This window comes from Hippoglossus stenolepis, chromosome 12, assembly GCF_022539355.2.
Source record: "Hippoglossus stenolepis isolate QCI-W04-F060 chromosome 12, HSTE1.2, whole genome shotgun sequence".
NCBI classification, from domain to species: domain Eukaryota; kingdom Metazoa; phylum Chordata; class Actinopteri; order Pleuronectiformes; family Pleuronectidae; genus Hippoglossus; species Hippoglossus stenolepis.
The window spans coordinates 9,234,278-9,250,273 of NC_061494.1; the positions used below are offsets into that span (position 1 = coordinate 9,234,278).

The 15,996-nt window shown below is 42.6% G+C and overlaps 1 protein-coding gene across 2 annotated transcripts in view; it reads left to right on the top strand.

Annotated features, from left to right (window-relative positions):
* Nucleotides 1-15,996, top strand: part of macrod2 (mono-ADP ribosylhydrolase 2) — a 413,125-nt gene that overhangs the window by 109,300 nt on the left and 287,829 nt on the right. For both annotated transcript variants that reach the window (XM_035172644.2, XM_035172645.2), the window contains exon 4: nucleotides 14,296-14,325. In XM_035172644.2, coding sequence (XP_035028535.1) covers nucleotides 14,296-14,325 — 30 coding nt within the window. The remainder of the gene's footprint in view (nucleotides 1-14,295; nucleotides 14,326-15,996) is intronic.

A 15,996-nucleotide genomic window follows, 5' to 3' on the forward strand; every position in this document is an offset into this window, starting at 1 on the left:
TACTAGGACATGATAGAGAAGTGCACTAGTTACTGGCATGATTGATCTTGGGTATTATCCTTGTGGACATATTACCTTTATGTCCCCCATCATAATATCCCTATCTGTTTCATGCCTTTTTTCCATTTCCCTCTAGCAGTTTTAAAGTTGTACTTTTTTGATATCTTTCTGACAAAAATGTGTGTGTGATGTCACATGGAGTGTTACAAAATTATGTTGCACTAGTTTTCTATCTTATGGATTGCAAATACAAGTTGTGTAAAACTTTCTCATGAAATAATACAGAATATGACAGGCTCCATCGCAAATATTTTCAATTTCCAAGTTCTGTGATAAATTAACAACTGAACAAACAACTGACCAATATACAATATACAAGTCCCATTGCTCTGTGTTGTGTCAAACAAATAACAACCCTCACTGACTCGGGTTGGATCGGTGAGGGCTGATTACATTTAGTGATTGGCCAGTGAGGACAGTCTCAGCACACACCATGGAACATGGTCTCATACGAACCCTGAATGACAGGCACTATGACAGGGCCCTGGAAATTGACTGACAGTGATGCTATAAACATTATTTATCTCAGGTGTTGTCATTTCATCCTCTCCCACGGGTTGCTTTTTCAGGCCAGATCCAGGTTTTCCTCATTTCCAGTTTCCCACCTGCCAGGAGTTTTTGTTTAGCACGGTGTGAAGGCAATGATGGACTCATATTATTTTACTCTGGGTTCTCTGTCTCAAGGAAATGTCCTCTGATGGCCATTCAAATTGAGCTATATTGTTGGATTAGTAATGCTGATTTCGTGTTCCACACTGTGGCACGTTTCCATCTATGCAGGGATAAGGAATTATTAAGTGAGTTAAATTCATAACCTAACCTAACATAACCTATTGTTTTTTCTGTATATATTGTTGTTTTATGTCCGATTTGTTGTTTTTATGTCCAAAGGCACCAACCACACCAAGGCAATTTCCTGTATGTGTAAATATACTTGGCAATAAAAATAATTCTGATTCTGATTCTGATTCATCTTCGCAGGGTGCCTCCCCACGTGTTCCCCTCAACTTTAACATTCAGCTCTCCAGTCAGCCTCGCACTTTGTCTTTGTATGTGTGCGTCAAATTGACTTTTTTTTCTTCAGCATGTGTAAAAGCCACATGAATTGGATCTGTAGCGACAGGCTCCTCACAATGTAGCTAGTGTTGTAGCGCGGTTTAGTGTTTGATTGGTGTTTCTGGAGCTGTCAAAGTGAAGCAGTCTGAGTTCCCTGCCCCACCCCCTATCGTAGAGGCTCTAACACAGGAACATTAAAACTGACAGTCTCACGTAAAACCGCCGAGGTTTGGCTGGAGGTGCCGCAGGGTCTCTTCCCGTCCTTACCCGTATTCTTTAGCTGCTCGTCTCTAATAATAGAAGTTGAACTGTTTGAGAAAGACACAGAGGCGTCTGTACTGTCGTCTGTTTGGGCTGGCATCCTCACTTAAACTTTCCTGGTGCTGAACAAAGGCCTTTGACTCTCACAGGCGTTTTCAAAAGCCAAAAGGAAATCTTAAAGCACCACTAACACGAGCTTGTTTACTTTCCAAGCAACGGTTAATGTACATGCTTTTGATCATTACATCAGTGGGAGAAAAATCATGTGTAAATCTTGGCTTTACTACACAGCCCAACATATAAGATTGCTACCTCGGTTGTGAGTTGGGGTGTATAGGGAAGAAATAAAGAGCTTGGAGGCAAGCCAACGGCTGCAATTAAGCAGCGCGGCGAAGTTCAGCAGGAGGACGGCAATATCATTTAGAGAGATATAACCATTGCCAGTCTATTCTCCTAGTTAAGTATCCCCAAGATGACTGTTTCACTCTCCCCGCCAGCTACACATCTGTCAATTATTTAGTTTGATGTGGTTGATTATGTGTCCCATTCTCCTGTGTGTATGTAAGCGGAACACCTTCTGATGGAAAAAAATAGTTATGAGATTTATGCGCTGAAGTGAAATGCAGGCTGTGTAAAAAAGGCTGTGGTTGTGCTCACATGGTTTATGTGGAAGCCAATTCCTGGTCACTCCTAGATTTTGTTTTTTCAAACGTTTGATGATTTCAGTTCAGGCAAATGTGGATGAGAGGAGACTTCACGTTACTCTCTGGCTAATATCCTCCGACGGGTTAAAGAGGTTCTATTAAGCCGAACCGTGTCCCCTGTTTAAATGTCATTAAAAGGTAGTCAGAGGATGACAGGATGCGGGATGTTTACAGACAAGTGAGAAGCACTGTAAACCTGATTTGAGAAGACGGATGCATCAAATCAATTCAGTTGACATGAACTGAATGAGTCTTTAAGCAGAACATCAAGAACCACGGTGGGAAAAAAAATCCTGAAAGATGGAATATTTAACTCTTTAATGCTCTTCGTCTCGCCAATTCGATGATTTATTCATGCTCCGGATTATTTGGAGAGGCTGCCAAATGGAAAACACTCTTGCCTGTCTGATTGTATAATTCTCATGGCGTCAGCACTGTGCTTTACTATTTCACAGGCTGTGTATGTTGTTTTTTTTTTCTTCTTCAAATCTCCTTGAATAAGCAATTGTACCAGGTTGTCTTGTTTTGCTGCAACAAAAGACTGCGGAGCAGGAATTTATCCACTGGGATTCTGTGTGAGTGTGTTTGTGGGTAAAAGACCTGTTTGATGCGGAGATGTGAACAGCGTGTGATCCATACGTGATACAAAGAAAGAAGCTCAGAACACCGTTACGCTGTTATTGTTGGAGACCATGACATCTCTGTTCCTAAGATAATACCACTGTTGCTCAAAAGGCAGCGACTGTAATTGTATAAGTGAAAACAGCATTTTGCCGTTAGAGGAACAGTTTCCCGTTTATTACCTCTTGTACCACATAATTAATCCAATTCTGAGGCATATGGCATTTTGTATCTCTGTATGATATCTATACTATCAATACACAATATTTCATTTGTGTCTTGCTCTTTAGGCTTAAATGAATACAGGGCAGAAAAGCAATACCACTTACAGCTCTAGCTTCCATTTCATTTATAGATGTAGATATATAGACTTTTCTGAAGAATGTCTAGTCTGAAAATGTGGCCTGTGATATGGGACCAGTGGACCTGCTCATGTCTGGTTTGAACACGCATCTTGAGTGATCCAATCACTTCACTTCATACCTGGCATTAGAATGTGTCTCCTTATGCATCTCAAGATACCACTCGCGATCGGGATGTCTCTTCCCCACGCGATGTTCAAATAAACATTGTTGCCGTTTGCAAAGAGCGTATGCATTCTTGTTTTATAACTGAGGACAGGCGGCAGTGCCTAGTCTGCTGGGAAGGAGGGAAAGTAGGGGAACGAGGGGAAGGAGGGTCTATTCCTTGGCATGTTCCAGACAAACCAAATGTCCCAACATATTCGACGCACTCGCAATATATTCTGTATGGGCAGAACCCAAAATGTGTCAGTGTGGCCCAGCTCACATTCACATACACACTGCTTGAAGAATGTAGCCATATGCGACTCAGACCACTTTCAAATCTGGTCTCAGTGTTCAGACATCGAATCTGTCCTCAACTGATCGAATTACTCATAATAGTTATTACTAGGTGTGAACAGGGCCTGAGTTAGAGACGGCCCGTTAGGACATTTCTTTGAGGTGCAAAACGTATTTATTTGCATTACAAAGTACCAGAAATAAATAACTGTCTTCAAGTAAACGCCTCCCATTATGATCAAACTACAGCTGTCACTATTAATATGAATACAGGTATGATTATTTATGAGATCATCTCTTATCCAAGAGAGATGGTCCGATATTTATACAAGCTTTCATCTTGAGTAGACGAGATTTAAATGTGTTCATTAAGACTCTGTTAGAAGTGATTTAGAAGCAACTTCCTGTGCTGTGCATAAAGAGTCAAACAATGTTGGATCTTTTTATATTTTGCATTACGTACTGTATTTAATGTATCATACCAAATTCCGACCTGATTCCAGAATATTGGAAAGCTCTCCAAAATCTACATGGGATTGTTAATATGCTGGTTTATCTGTTTCAGTGTAAACAGGTAATGGTGGCATGATGAAGGGTTCTTTCTTAATGGCAAGGTAGCGGGATCTCTGTATGAAGGGGGCTTCTGTGACATAAACGTGTACTTCTGAAGCCAGGGCTCGGTTCACACATCACCTCAACACTTGCACACCGCTATGATCAAATAGACGCTGGTGAGAATGGATTCTCTTAAGTGCCGGTTAAGTGCATTTTGCTAAGGAAGTAAGAGAAGTTCAAATACATTTAGTGTTAGAAAGACAATGCTCTCCTCCGTAATGCTGGTGTTCTTTAGCTATATGGACTTCTAATTCGGAGTGTGCATCCTTTGGCCTGGCTATCAAGGGCGAGACCCTCATTCCCAGACTTCTATTTTCAGCAAAGAGAAAGCAGTGATATGTAAAAAGGTGTCGATTCGAAAATCACACTTCAGTTACTGTGGGTCTCCAATTTAATGCTGTCCTGGCTCTTCCGTCCCAGCCATGTTATTTTGGATACAGTGAGGTGAACTGTCTGGCTGCCTCGCGGGTACCTAGCTGGGGGTAGTGGACTGTGAAGGGCCCTGAGGAGCCATGCGGGTCTTTACCATACCAACAAGCCTGATCACCAGTAAGGGAGAGAGGCTACGTTAACGCAGGCCGATAAATCCAGAAATGAGACTGGATAAATCCGTAATATGCAGCTGCTGGTCCAAATCCCACCAGTGCTCCGCAGTGACGTGCGCCCAGTGAAGTCTGCAGATAACCTATTTCATCTCAACCAGAAAATGACTGTGCCTCTCCAGAGTCGGCACACATGCACAGAATTGGTGAATATCAGTTGAAATATCTTGCTGTATTATTTAAGATTTTGTATATTAAAACTTTATATTTTTCCCCAGTGAATTACGCCCCGGCTTGATTTCTTCATGCATTTTTTTCACCACATATTCCTCATCAACAGTTACATTGTACATTCTGTAAATGTCTCATGTATTTTTAGCTTTCTGGAGGAGTGCCTTAGGCCTGTGAGCAAATAGCTGCTCTAAGATGGGGAGACATACATTCAAATATGCGAGAATATTCTAATATAAACTTCTATACGTGTCATTAGCCGGTTTAATTAGGTTAATTTAGTCTGCGTATTTGTGTGGATATTTGTGACACTTTGCTCTCTCCAGACGACATGAGTTCATATTTCGATTTAGGTTGTTACAGATTTTCCTGCAGGACTCATTTAAAAAAAAAAAAAGGGACATTCAGTTTCTTATTTCTAAATTCAACCACAGCCCCTCTCTCCTACTGTGGCTGAAATATAATACAACAAATTAATAATTGAATGTGTTGTTTAGTTTGTTATTTGGCTTGGGGTTTCTCACCACAGATATTTTTTGGTGTTGTTGTGACAACCACGGTGCATTTGTGATTCAAATAATGGGAACGGATTGAAACAACTTAATTAATTAGCCCTCTCTTCGTGGAGCCTTCAGAGCACTTGCGGTGGGTATCTCTCTCTTTCGTGGGCAAAGGCTGTGTTTTTAGTGTCGAAAAGAATTATGAAGTAACACTTGAGCACGTAGAAAGTTGTTTTTTTCGGTGTCTAACTTCGGTGGCATTGACTTTCCCTTGGTGTCAACTTCAGAAGAAACACAAACGTGCGCTTTGCCGAGCCCACCTACAGCTTTATTTTCTTGTAATTTCTCCAAGCTCCCTTCCCAGGATTGGGGGGGGGGTTGAGCAGATGCAGGTAGATGTATATTTATGAGGGGGATGTGTATTTCAGGGAGAAGCAGGGCTGTGAAAGGTGACCTTGTTAGATAAAAGGAGGGCTCGGAAGCCAAATGATGAAAGAGAATGGGATCATCCTGGGCTCATTAATGTGGATTTGAAGGTCAGGTAATTATAACAATAGACGTGTGGGCTGGCTTTGGCATCTGGTATTGTTGCTTTGTTATGGAGGTGACAAGCCTGCGGAGGAAAGGGATTAATCACAGTGACACCAGCCTGTTGTCACATGGATACATTCAGACATCACAACAGTACCGGTGTAGTACTTGGAGGAAGCTGCAAAAACAACATAATTTCAGCCATCAACAGTATATGACAAGTCCTATTAAAACATGAATGGGTCTAAGAAGCCACTCACAGTCTCCTCATATTGTAATGAGTATTTAAAAGTTAAATCAAACCAAAATACCGTCGGCATTATTCTCAGTGCGTTGATTTACACACAAACATGTCTGTTACGTAACTGCGGACACTGTCACGGGTCAAAAGCTGCTTCACACGGCAACGAATCCACATGGCCGAGGTTGGTATGGCAACACACAAAGCATTGTATTCAGCGGTGGAGGAATCTCGCAGACATCAAACCGCATCTTTGAGCCAGACGAGCTTTTAAGTGCTTGAACTGAAAATACCAAAGAGCAGCCGAAAGTTCAACCCATCATGCAACTTGGATGGAAATTTAGTTTGTGCTGGAAGCGGACAGAGTATCAATACACATGAGTAATGAGTCCTGCTTTCTGGTGCCAGCACCAAATCAATTTAACATAACAACCCAATAAATGGGGGGAAAAAAGGGTTTGCGACAAGGTCCTCCTAAAAGTTGTCAAAGCAGAAAAACACTGACAAATCATGGTTAGCTGATATGAAAGACGGGGTATGTACAGCTCACAGTAAACAATGACTGAAGTTTAATTTGTGTGTTCTGATGTCAAACAGTGCAACTCCATTCTAGAGATGTTCCGATACGGATACCAGCATCGAAATGCCTCAGATACGGCTTAATGTTATGGCAATTATGCACAAATGCAATACCACGTCTTTAAAATATACTAGTTTCACCCAGGTAAAACTGCATTTTAATTTTTTCATGGAAATGGCAATTGCACTTCCACTGGCTGGAGCTGTAGAGCGGCAAAGAAGTGATTTCCAGCGTTAGCCAAAAAATGTAAGCCAATTGGCAATATTTTATACATGAAAGCCCCACAAGTAAAACAGTGACATGTACCATATGCAAGACTTCAGCTTCAAGGGGTGTTGTGCATTCCTAGATTTATTTATTTCTGTTCATTTTCAGTTATGACTGTCAAACTAGATAATGAATTAAGTTTCATGGCTTTAAAGTGTTAAACCTGAGCAAGGCCATACAACAATAACAGCAATCATCACTTCCATGCAGGTTAAGTAGCATACAAGTACTAAAATATGTTGTATAAATTATTTTTTTAAATGAACTTGTGTCGCATTGCTACCCGGCACTAGAAGAGTTTTCTTTTCTCTGTAGAAACGGAGACAAACTGCTTCAGTCAACTCAGTGAAATGTGGATAATACTTTGACACATCAATATTGAGATAATGCTCTGATGGTTATTGTGAAAATAAATTGTTGTTATTGCATGCTCTTGTGTGGAGCGCAGCCTCTCTCTCTTGGTTCAGCCACAGTTGCATCATGCTGACACCCCTGCATTTCAGTCCACATGAAGCATGAGCCAGGCTTTAGGCTTTATTTTCCTTGGTGTGTGTGTGTGTGTGTGTGTGTGTGTGTGTGCGCGTGTGCGCGTGTGCGTGTGGACGTGGACGTGGTACTGGGATCGTGCCACCTCTTCCACAAGTTTGTCTGGCTCAGGCTGGCTCCTTGGGGACTACTAGAAGCTATAAAGAACAAAAATGCCAACCAGTATTATCAGGCGAGGCAGCATGTGTGGTGTAGCATGCATTTTTAATGTGCCACATATAAGAAATACCACTGTTTCCTCGCTTCTCTCATCGCACAACTAGTGGCTCGTTTAGGTTTTATTTCTATTTGTGTGAGTTTCGGCAGCTACTAAAAGAAAAAAGGGTCCCCCTCGTTAAAGGTTGGAATTGCTCCGATTTAACACGGAGTTCCACAGTCATGAGATCTAGATTTCAAATCCGAGCCTGAGAATTTCCATTTGTGTAGCGTTGTGGTAATATGTGTGTACTTACGCAAGTGATTTGTGTGTGTGCGGGAGTGTGCATGCGTGTGTGTGCAGGCTGCAGTGGCAATGCTTGTTAGGGAGACTGGTGAAGTGGAAAAGTGTGTGTGTATGTCTGTGTGTGTGTGTGGAGCAGCACATTATTCTACTCAAGAAGAATTTGCCAAAGTCTTTCACTCCACTGGCTCCTTGAACGTCGACATTCAGAGCCGACATGTTCGACATCAGGACGCTACGAGGAGGAACATCTAATGACCATCTAAGTGTCAACCAGCTCCGCACATGATCGTCTCTGTGTTTCTCTCAGCAGTTTTTCTTCAACATTTCAGGCCTTGCATTTTTCACTTGTGTGGTAGATGCTAATTTGTGCCTGTCAAATAAGCCGTGAATGCGAGTTGTAGTTAAAGCAGAATAATAGAGGGAGAACAAGACGTGACTTTAGAACACAGACTCTTTATTGACCTAGTTTGTGCTTTTATTTGGTGCAGTTTGTGTGTGTGTAAATTCACACTTGCTTAAATCTGTATTTTTTATTCACAAAGCACCATTCAGTCACAACACAACATGTTTATTACTCTATTATGCTACATCTATTTGACTATATTTTCATTTTAAAACAAATACGCCTGCTGTCCACACATCTCCGGAGTTTTAGAGACACTAAAACTGAGAAGTTAGGAAATGCTGCTGGCCCTGTTTTAGTCTGGATGGGCGGAAACAGAGATATTTGGAACCTATAACATAGACACTCCCAGCAAACAACGGTGTAGAACGACAACATGCATAATCAATTACAAAGCTTTTCTGACCCTGTAGTTTTTGCTAACAGCTGTTGTGCAGTTAAATTCTGCGTTTTACAATGATACAGCCTCTCACACGCTTAGGATAACTCTTATTTGAGCGACCTGCAACAATTCCCGAATCCAGTTGGATGCGCATGCCTTCCTGTTTACGACTTGAATGGTCACATGATATATAGTTTCCTGTGTTTTAGTATGGGGGGGGTATTAACACTGATGAGCCAAAGCGCTTGCGTGGACATAGATCATTTTTGTTTGAAAATGCTGCTTTCAAATGAAAACAGATTATTATAGATGTAGCCTTAAACTGACACACATATATATTTTTAAAATCTTGATAAAATACCTGTTACATCAACAGACACAGATACCATTATATTGCAGTGTCAGCCGTGGTTGATCTGAAAAATTGCAACCCGCTTTTTTTTTTTTGACTCAGCAACCTAAAATCTATTTGCAACAGAGCAAGCAACCTGAACCATAAAACTTTTTTTTTTATTAGTGTCTGTACCAGACTTTTATGCCAGAGTCACAGTACACTGTTAACCTCTGAGCTCGTGGAGAGGCATGTGGGAGGCTGCTGAGGAATAGGCTGAGTGTGTATTCCAAGGAGCCATATGTAAAGGGTTCAGCTAAGGTGGCGGGGACCAGAAGGTAGAGAGAGGATCTGTTTACTGCCTTGAGGTTTCGCGGTTATGCACTAGCACTTCCCATTTAACTGCATGATCTAGGGCTCTGCTGACGACACCAAACACGCAACCCAGATCCACGCCTCACTGCCTTCTGCACACACAGGGCTCGCACGCCGAAGTGCACAGGACACTTTTATGAATGCTCTGCAAATATATGGTCACACTGAGACAAGGGGCCGGTTTCACCGTTCCTTTTTTTCCCCCACCGTGTTTGTGTCTCTGCTGGCTCCTTGACGCAGTGCCACAATTCATACACTGGAGCTGTCACGCTCCCTGGCCCGGCTTCTCTTATCAATATTTTCTCGCTGTGAGAATACACAGCAGAGGCCCCAGTGCGCTGTCATTGGCTGAGGGATATATGAGGTTGCTGTGAGGAGGGGGGGTTAAGGAGTTCAAAGGGCAGGCAGGAAGTAGGTGTTCCCGTAGTGACAGTGCAGGCATGTGTTTGATGGGCCGGCCTAATGCCGTGGACCAGCAGTTCCTAATGACCTGCCATCTCCGGGCCGTCTGGGTGCCCTTCCACTGAGATTTATGGCCCATGTTGTGGTTACTACTGGGAGGACTCTCAGCAGCCCTCCTGACAAACTCCGAGTTACGGCCTCCTCCTTATAGGCTTTCCTTTTCCTCCTCATTAACCCGATCATTACAAACCTTTAAGGCTCATCTTTACCACTACAAGAAATATGCAGCTTTCTGTGAAACATTAAAGCTCAAAGATCACTGCAGCGATAGCATCTATGTAGAGAGGTGGAGATGTAGTCTGTTCTGTCCTTGAAGCAAAGAATTGATTCCTGGGAATTCTCCCGGGGTCACACACACACACACCGACAGGCCTTAGAAAAAGAGGATGGTAAAGTGAAAAACCCATTAAACACACATTCAAAGAGACAACTCCACGTGTAGGCGCTCAGCCGCTGTAGAAGAAACAGATAATGGTCTTCTGATAATACTAATTGTTGGCTCTCCCACTGTTTCCCTATTGGCAGAAATGTGTTGATCCACCACAAGATAGCCAAACCGAGCCCAGGGCAAGCACAAACAGGAGAGGAGGAGAGCTAGTTTATAATTAATACACACTATAAAATATGCATCACTCAGGATAATTGAAGCACTTTTCAGGCAAGTCATACTGAATAAGCTCACAACCTTTGGTAGGAAGAGCGTAGCGCTGCTGCTGGAGGTCTGCTCTTCCAGCAGCTGTTTGCTATTTGTCTTGCGTTTGAAGACAGATTGTTAAAGTGAGTGCCCGACCACTTTTAGATTTTAATGTCTCCCTCGATATGTATGGCTGTGGGCTGAGCTCACTGACTCTGTAGGCTAGAGATGCTGTGCTCGCGCGCCGAAAGATAAACTGCCAAAACATGTGCCATGACATTCTGATCATTAAAGGAGAGGATGCAGGGAGAGGGGGAAATGAAAAGGCATAAAGCAGCGTTTTTTCCACCCCTCCCTACTTCCAGATTTGTCAAACCCACTGCAGAGATGAGATGGCTGTCGAACGCTCTTCATCTCCCAGTGGGCGATCGCCGTGAACACACCGAGTCAGATGTGGTTAGAAAGCATCTAATATCTCAACCTGCCGACAACCCCATCCACTACCACCACTACCCCACGTCACGCAGATACACGCGAGCGCAAGGAGAGTTGTCAGGCTGATTAGCAGCCACATCTCCAATCTCTGATTAGGTGTGGAGTAAATGAAGCGCCCCCCTCAGGTATACATTTCCATAATGTCAGGTAATTAAACCCCAGTGTTTTAATAGCTCAGGAATAGAAAGTCTCCCCAGGAGACTTGACAATGATGATAGACTTTGCTGGAAAGTAGCATATTATTAGCTTTGCTTTGAACTGGTACTGAAACTATAACTTTTATTGTACTGACGGATAGATAAATAACAAGCTTAACGCATCATAACAAAACCACTGCTGAGCACATTTGTAAGCATTTACTTTCAAATAAAAGGTACCTGTGGTAACAAAAGCCTTAAAAACCCTATCAAGCAATGGTTTTATGAAATGAATAGAAAAACCAGTTAATACAAGGCTGTTGTGGACATGATGCCCATTTGAGTGGTGTGTTTGTGTGCTTGCTGTTGATAGCTGTCAGATTCCAGAGCTCCACAAAAGCTGGGTGAGCACGGGTGTCTTTTTCATCACAGAAAAACCTGGAGAGGTGCTATTGTAAACATGACAGTGGATTGTCAGTACACCCCTGTTTGAGTTGCTGTTTTTTTTGTGTGTGTGTGTGTGTATATTATGCTCATACTGTATGCATGCGCACACACACACACACACCACACACACACACACACACACACGCAAAACAAAAGCCCTTTGATGAAACAAAATTCTGCAGTGGGAAAGCTTTCTTTGTCTCTCGGTGCCCACTCATACGTGTGCTGCTCAAACGAGAACAATGCGACGCCATAATGGTGCCGCACAAAGGTGTGGAAACTGAGTGAACTCCAGTAGGTCCACACGTAATCAGGGGGAAAAAAATAATAATAGCCACAGGTCTGCGGTGCGATGGGAGAGCTCCCCCCCCCCGATCCACACGTTCACTATCTGTTGCGTGTGCACGAAAAACGTTTTTGAGAAATAATAGGCGTTTAAAAAAGGGGCAGCGTTCAGTGCTAATGATAGCCAATCCTGTTGCTGGAGCGGACGATCATTAAAGGCGTGTTGCAGTGAATGAATGATTCTTCCAGTGCCCCCTGCGTGAACTAGACTTCAAACACACTACCTACTTTCAGCAACACCCAAATTAACAGATGTACTTTAAATCCCCTCTAATCTTTCTCCTCTTATGTGCAACGGATATCTCGAAGTGACAGATCGGGCAAAATGAAAATAGTTTCATTTTTAATGATGTGCTCTCCACTTGGAAGAGCAGTCGGATGTTACCTTCTGTTGAACTGGTACACTGTGGTTAACGTAGGGGAAATGACATAATGGTGAATACTTAGTGTTTGCGAACTAAACTGTCTTTAAGCCGATAACAGACTGACAGTGACGTTCCTATGGCCTTGTTTAAACGCATATTCTTTTTCTACATTGCTATTGCGATCATTATTCCAGCTTTGCTTGTTTGCTCTGAGCCGAACAAAGCCAGTGCATTGACACCCCGCTGTGTGTGGTTTTTCTAAACGTAGCATGCTGGAGTTCCTGAATTAGAGGCGTGACGTGTAACTCAACAGTGTCAGCATCCGCCCTGCCATGCTGGCTCCCCCTTTGACACAAACATCGATCCGTCTCTGTGACCACCTCTGCTGTTGGCTTATTACTGGCACAACAGTGGCCCGTCTCTGTGTTTGTATCTTTTTAATACAGGCTGTGTGAAAAAGGGCTTATTTGAGAGGGAAGCTTCACTCTGTAAAGCCGCTTTCAGACGTGCACCGATGTCCAGACATTTCCCAGAGGAGCTGCGTGTGAGAATGCAAATGTTTGAGTCAGTTGCGCCGGATATTTTCCTCAACTTTTTTGTGCCAGCCCCCCCCCCCCAGTAAAATGTCTGAGTGAGCCCATGTAAAAATACAGCAGGGTAATTCACAGTGAGCGAGTGGGCGTGTCAGTAGAAACTAGAAAAAACACTCAGGATGAAAAAGCCAAACATGCAGAAGATGCCGACGCACATGTCAAATTGGAATGACAATGGAATTCAAGAGCTTTTGTTGGTAAGGGGTCTTTGTGCGGTAAACAAAAAGCACTGCTTGTTTACCCCCCCGCGTCCTCTACTTATGGGTGCCACCCCTCGACTGAATGCTTCTGACATTTTCCCGTTGCATTTTCCCCTGCTGCGTTCTTCATATGTATACGGCAAACTTCAGAAAATGTCTGGACCCTCATTCCAAGACATTTTTCCGAGTTTAAATCAGAATGCAGCATTAGATCGGTACAGTAGAGTTCCTTTCCGCTCATGTCCATCGTCATGTGTGACATTTCCGTCAAGAAACAAGCGGACCCCATGGAGCGATGGTGAAATCTGGATCTCTATGTTGTACAGCAGTATCCAACTGTCTCAGTCTACAGGCCACTGTTAATTGTTTTTAATGGACCACATGTTTTATTGAGCCATACCCTTTGTCATGTTGCCAAGAAAGAAATCTGCCAAGGAGCGTATATTGAAATTAGCTGCTGACTGGATCACACGCTTGATGCCAACTTGCAAATTTAATAATAAAAAAAAATAATTAAAATAACCCTCCCCCACACACACACACAATTGTGCTATCCACAATGATCATCTCTGTCTATGGGAGATGTGATAAACAAACTATTGGATTGGTTTCTTGTTACTTGGTACTGCTGGATGACTGAGGTGGTGTTGTTGGGAGCAACCGTTCAAAATGCTGAATCTTGTGTTGCTTGACTCAGATATCCAAATGTGCGATCGCACGTTTATCTGAGAAAGTGTTGAATCTGTTACATGACTGCATATTCATTCAAGCCAATTTCAGGTTCTTCTTGGCGCTTCATACCAACACTACACCACCCCCCCCCACCCCCCCCCTCTTCTCCATATAATCTCCCTTGCAGCTACTGCTTTGATCGGGAAAATAAAACAAAGCGATAAAAGAAACTTCTCCAGTTTTCTTTTCAGTGCTTTGAAAATGTACTGAAGCGACAGAGTGCTTTTTTTTTTTCATGGGTCTTGTATGGCTTCAGATATTCAAATATGTGTATTTCTGAAAAAATCCGACTTGTACATTTTAAGCATTTTAACTACAATAGCCAGATATTGCTGACTGAACATTTCTCCACTCTTTGACGTTTACTGATTCATGTTTTCTTTCCTCTTTTCAGCAAACTCCGGTCTTCTGGGAGGAGGGGGAGGTGAGTGAACGCCTTTTTGATTTTCATCTTATCATTTCATCGTTTTGTTCCTGTGGCATCAGAGCAATTAAAGTTGTGCTCATCAGATCTGGCGAATGGCACATGTATATTCTTCTCCGGGTTTGTGGCAGACATTAGTGTCTACTTAGTTTCAAGTGTCTGTGTTAAATGTGGCTGAACGTGAGGCCAAAACATTAGAGCGTAGTGCGGAGCAACCTTGCAATGTGCCACACTGAGAGATGGTCATTACTTTAGCGGCCTGCCGGAGAACATTATCATCAAAGCAACGGAGGAAATCTGAGGCAGCCGACCGTGGTGTAGGAATAATGGGTAGGGAACTCCCGGAATAGAAATCGACTGCCCAATCCCACTGTTCTTTTCCTCGGAAATTTGACTTTTACAGTGACATGATTGAAATAATCGTTCCTCAGCACACTGAGATGAGTTGGGGTAAAATGCACCCACTTATAAATGTGGAATGTTAATTTCCAGTGTAATGTATTTTTTTTTTTATGGTATGTGGGAACGGTAAGACAATGAAACAAGGTCACTGCTTCAGCCGAATCTGCTTATCCATCTGTGTTGACTGTCACTTTGAATGCGTCACTGTCTCCTGGGAGCTTCCAGCTGTATAGGTTGATCCCACCCACAATATTAGACATCTGCATCAAATAATACAGCATTTTTTGTTTTCTTTGCTGTTGAAATGATTATTTTATGAGTTTGATGGTTTCTTTACGGTAAAAATAAACACAACCTTCACCAACATTTACATCGTGGCAAATATTTATGTGTCTATGAATAAATCGTGCATTCATTTAGCCAGTAGTTGTTTTTTGTAATCATAAAGCTGAAAATAGCTAATTATGTTATCGCTTGGTTGAATTTTATACAGTAAATAATTTTATTGTTCACATTTTCCTTTCAAATTACAAAGTCTCTCTATACAATAGTTCCAGATATTTATTTTACAAAAAAAACTGCATGTTGACACAGAATAATGCTCTTTACTGGATGCCACTTCCTTCTTTGTGCATGTGTTTATTTATTCATTAGGATGCGAACTCCTTGCATGAAATGTGAGTCATCAAGGGATGGACGCAAAGCAACATCAAAGCCACAGCATAGTTAACAACGGCGTCCATTAGAGTGCACACAGAGCTGTTGAAGTCTTATTCACATCTAATCATGGAGCCCGGAGTGGCCCTCATCTTGTCTGACACATGGTTAAGACTGCAAATTTTCCAGCCGTTGTTGCATGGCAGTGCGGCATCCCAATCTGAATCAGTGACATGAAGAGGCCCTCGGCGCGCCACCGCAGAACTTCTGTGATTGAGATCAGAGGTCACGAACAGTCGTCTTCATAAACAAGCCAGGGCCTGTAAAGCTGGGTGTACTGTCCCTCTGATTGTCTGTCAGTCTCCGCCGCAGTCAACTCTCCGTATTGATTTACCACGTACAGAGAGACGCAAGAAGCAATTTTCACCGCTATTATGTTTTCATTATTGTTATTTTTTTTGCCAAATCACCTTTTTTTACCGTCCTCTGAATAGACGGCGTGGCTGTGATGATTGATCCAGGTTCTTCTTCAACTTATAATAGGCGTTAGGTCAGGTCGCTCGGTTTCAACACAGCAGCGACCAAAATACACATTCGCTGCAACACGAGATC